The 5,000-nt window shown below is 43.9% G+C and overlaps 1 protein-coding gene across 2 annotated transcripts in view; it reads right to left on the bottom strand.

Annotated features, from left to right (window-relative positions):
* dlc1 (DLC1 Rho GTPase activating protein) overlaps positions 1–5,000 on the bottom strand; it is a 121,099-nt gene that overhangs the window by 32,260 nt on the left and 83,839 nt on the right. Inside the window, exon 1 of one of the 2 annotated variants that reach the window (XM_062523632.1) lies at positions 761–1,089. The exons of the other annotated variant lie outside the window; for it this stretch is intronic. Coding sequence (XP_062379616.1) covers positions 761–773 — 13 coding nt within the window. The 5' untranslated portion in view covers positions 774–1,089. Of the gene's footprint in view, positions 1–760; positions 1,090–5,000 lie in introns of those variants that run through there. 2 annotated transcript variants of the gene reach the window in all.

Genomic DNA, 5,000 nt, shown 5'->3' on the forward strand with positions numbered 1-5,000 from the left:
CAGCACCCTGAAAACACATGTCAAATGCATTTTCCACACAACTATGCCATTACTAACAAGCCTGCGCCAGCTTGGCAAAAGGTCCCCAGACTTGATAGCAAAAGGTGCCCTGTTGTCATCTGAAATGCAGCCCAAGAAAGCGGACACGAAATGGAAAACATCATTACCGCATCACTGACCTTTAAATACCGGGCAATATAAGGCATCTCACAACGCAAAATGCCTCACCAAATCACACGAGTGTTGCGTATAGGCTAACGGGCAGAGTGAATTGTTTTACCGAAGGTCAAGACAGTGTTCGCGCCAACGCATTGCTACTTTTTACGCGATGTGCCCTTCCTAAACAGTGAGAACACAGCGTTGGTGAAACAATTCTTATCACGGAATTCTGTGAAAGTCACAGAGAGGACGAACAGTGGAGACCGGTTGCGCTCCGTAGGGCGCAGGACTTGAGGGGGGAAGAGATTGCTTATCTGACAGCCCGCAGCGCAAAGCACAAGTCCCCGCAGATCCGCCGCCGAAAAAAACCCCGAGTGTCCAGCTACGTGTCCTCTACGAAAATGAATTTGTCTAATCTCGTTACACACACGAAAAATAAAAATAACTTACATGCTTAATATCTCAACAGACGAAACACACTACAAAGTCATTATAAAACAACCAAATAAAACAGCTACAGTCTACAGCACAGAAACCACAGGTCTCTGTTAGTCCTCAGAATACATTTAAACTCTTATCATAAGTAAAGAAAGTTACTTACGTGTCAAGATCATATTGAATTTCTTTCTTTGTTTTGTTGATCAGGTGGAATTAAACCCCAAAAACTCCTCAAGAGTCCGCTGTTTTAAATCCGATATTACAACAACTTTTGCATGATATCCGGCGTTACCTCACCAACTGCTCACAACTTAGATAGACTAAATGCGAAATGTCACAACAGTATCTGCCCAGAAAGTCCACACAATGTCGCGCAAGAAAATAATTCCATCATTAATGTTGGTAAACTCCGTATAATACCCACATGCAGTATAATATTAAGGAAAAGTCATTTTGCCCCACATGGTACGAGTTTCAGACTCCCCATACAGACCGCTAGTGCGAATGTGAATGAAGTTGCCTGATTCAGGGTTTAGGAATGGCAAACTCCTGGCTCCACCTCCTTACTCAGATCCACAGTGGCCTCACCACCTGACTAGCCGCAGGGAGGGTGAGAGAACTTCGGTGCAATTCCTCACAGGAGATGGCTGAATCGATCTTATTGATTAGAACGGAAAAAAATGAATAGGTGTCATTGTGAGGCACATGTACAAATAAAGGGGTTCCTTCTCAACTTAGAGGTATTTAGCCTACGCGAAATACATAGGAGAAGATCACGTTTCCAATACGTTGGCTATATTTTAATATACCATTTCCAACAAATGGGACATTGTATTATAATAAAGTAGGTAAAACAGGACAAGTATAATTAGCCTTCGCTTTGTGGTTTATTTCGTTGTGTTCTGAGACGTGTTGTACTTCTGCTTCGCTTTCATTATAAGGGAAAGTGATTAGCGGGTCTGCAGATGCTCTCTTTGGTTTGGGAGACTGTCTGCCAGGCTCAACATCATTGAACAGCAATTAAACTGGCGCGACGTTAGCATATCATTAGACGAATCCATTAATTACAAGGACAATTGAGCCTCGCCTTTGTGGGACATGATGTTCTGAATGACGGCGACACAATAGAGAATTGCTGTGCCATGGTAATGCGAACGAGACCCAATCAACGGGCGTCCATGAGCCTGGCTGAGAGGATCACGTCGGCTGCAAGCAACAAACAGAGAGAGAGAGAGAGAGAGAGAGAGAGAGAGAGAGAGAGAGAGAGCAAGTTTACCATCACGACGGCACCTCTCAGGCGGAGAGGGGTCAAAAGTAGGTGGGTGGATTCATTGTGTAGGGAGATCAAACGAAATAGTGTTGCCTTCAAAATAAAATCCAGCTTCTCAGCAGCAAGGACGATTTAAACACGGTTATTTTCCAGAACTACATATAGGTTACTCAAGGTTGTTACTTTTTTTACCCTAGTTTTTTTTTTTTTTTTCTTATTCTGGCATAGGGTACTTGCTCACCTATGTTCATCTATAGCATAATCATCTTACACCACTTCCATTTTTAGCACTACCTGTGTCTCCAACACAGGGTGTGAATACATCAGGAAAGTTCAGCTATGTTTTTCCATCCAAATGTGGTGAGGGAGTCATCCCTTACTCACGTCTGCAAACCAGTCTCCTGCATCACTGTCAGTTTTTCCCTCTCTCTTCCTCCCTCTTTCCTTTTATTTGTTCTGTCCGTTCTTGCTTCCATTCTCTACCCATGTCTATCTCATTCACTTCTCCCTCTGTCTCCCTTCACCACACAATTCCCCTCCAGCCAAATCTCTAGATCATGTCATCTCCGCATTCTCATTCTACACAAGCTGTCGCGTTAATAATAACACCTAGACATCCAGTGCTTTTTCACACCTGTCCCGTCCACACACCACAAGCACAGCTAGGTGTGTATCATAACCGGGCATGGAGTGGTCAAATAAGAGGTGGACTGTGCCATGCGGTACTGGACTTTTATTTTTAAAAAGGCATTCAGAACATGATGGTGGAGGATATTGTCCAATGTTTATAACCAGATCAGTGGTTATAAATGGTTATAAGAGTGAACATATTGTGAAAGTGGATAGTGTGGTTTTTGAATGTTAAAAGTTTTCAGGAAGGTGGATAAACTCTATTTCTGACATTTCAGAGGTGGATAAATTGTGTTTACTTCTGTTTAGCCTCCACTACATCCCTAACCATAACCTTCCATACGTCAAGCTCAGACCATGATTCTGCCCTGTCACTGAAACACGTTAGGCTACTGCAGTTGTCATTTATATAATATATTCTGTTTCTTTCTACGTGATCTTTGTCAACATTAAAATGGGAGTGGGGAAAAACAAATGAGCTGATCAAATGAGAATAAAAGGTATTCCCCTACAAGGACTGCGTGCACCAGGGGAGGCCCCAGCTAATCCAGCTCAGGATTGCACTTCCCACAGGTCACCGCACAGGGATTAAGCTAGCCAACAGTTCAACAGGAGAACTAAGTGTGTGTGTGTGTGTGTGTGTGTGTGTGTGTGAGAGAGAGAGAGAGAGAAAGGTTGCTAATTTTTGAATGTATACACATGCTATATTTATAGATGTGATTTAGTACACTGAAGTTTGTGCATTCTTATCTATATCTGAATTGGTACCGTATGGGAGTGTGTAGTGGAGGGTTAGAATGTGTGTGAAGAACACGTGTGTGTTGGTAGGCAAAATGCTAAAAGCGCAGACAGAATTATGTGTATTAACAGAATGTTATATAATGTCATGTTGTGTGCAGACACTAAGTGTGTGTGTAGTTTTACGCGTGTTAACCTGTGTTTGTGGCCATGTGCAGGATGATTAGGCAAGGTCACCCTTGACATAATCTTGGAAGTCAAAACAAGGTTAGCAAAACAACAAAAAAAGGGTGTGAAACCCAAGACACTACAAGGCAACAATTTATGGCTATGACATAAAATCTCTGAATAGCACTCTAGCAAATATCCACTGAAAACTTCATCATATACTAAAATGACTCGGTGTATAGTTAGACACATTGCAACATTATTGTAAAGCAGACAAACTAAGTGCAAAGCGGCCGTTAGTGGTAATAAACATGTCCTTCTTTACGACCCTGAGAGAGAGAGAGAGAGAGAGAGAGAGAGAGAGAGGACACCAGTTTATCTACTCAATCTGGCATTGTAAGCAGTCCAGCAGCAAGGACAACAAATAGCAATTACCACCTTATGTGGTGAGTAAGGGGCCATAACTGGTCACTTACCCCAGAGCGGTAGCTTTTCAGTTTAGATATGGTGCTGAGATAGCCTTTACACGCCTAAATGAAGCACTGCTAAATGAACGAAGGCACTTAGGCTTTGTTGTTAAAATCCAAACTTCTAGACATGAATTGTGACCTGTTTAATTGTTGTGTGATTAAGGAATGGAATATAAAGTAAAAGACTATGTGTTGTACTGCAGGACACTGACTGCTGCCCCTGCTGGCTGGCTTGGTATGATCCCATGCTTGCTGTGGTTGAGTGCTGTGGTGGGGATGACTGTGGGACCCATTTGGAGTCATCTGGAGGGTATGCCGTCCATTTTGTTCCGTCTATCTCTCTCCAGACACAGCTGGAGGATCTGAGTGGCCCGTGTCAACCCAAGGTTAACCCTGAGAGAACGGTGCCATAAAATCATCAAGTCTCTCTCTGTCTCTCTCTCTCTCTCTCTCTCTCTCTCTCTCTCTCTCTCTCTCTCTCTCTCTCTCTCTCTCTCTCTCTCTCTCTCTCTCTCTCACACACAGCCACACACACACACACACCATAAACAGACTTTTCATCTTCATCCACCAATGTCACCCAAAGATGCTAAATATATCCGACCACTCCTCATCACACAGGCATTTCAAGTATTTGCTTGAAACAGTACACATTACCTACCCAAAAACACCCTTCCCATACATTACACACAGATAGGATTAGAAACCATCTGCACACAGACACATCCGTAAATACACTAGCGACTAGCAAAGAAGAAGAATAGACGATTCCACCGAGAAGGCTAACGTGCTAATTACAGGAGTATATTTGGTAGTGAAACCACCCAGCCCTTCTGTGGCGGAGGCCGTCCAGCGGACACCATTTCCCACACGGTCTGGAGAGCCCTGCGGTGTGTGGGGAGAGACGAGCGGAGAGGAGAGGAGAGGAGAGGACGGCGATGGACTCTCTCTAGAGCACGGGCGTGTGTGTGTGTATGTGTGCGTGTGTGTGTGTGTGTGTGCTGTGTGTGGTTAGAGGAGAGAGGAGAGGACGGCGGAGATGGACTCTCTCTAGAGCACGGGCGTGTCTCTGAATCTCTTTCTATGGACCTGTTTTTGACTCACTGTGTGTGCATATCGACACGTGT

The sequence above is a fragment of the Sardina pilchardus genome, chromosome 2, assembly GCF_963854185.1.
Source record: "Sardina pilchardus chromosome 2, fSarPil1.1, whole genome shotgun sequence".
Taxonomy (NCBI): Eukaryota; Metazoa; Chordata; class Actinopteri; order Clupeiformes; family Clupeidae; genus Sardina; species Sardina pilchardus.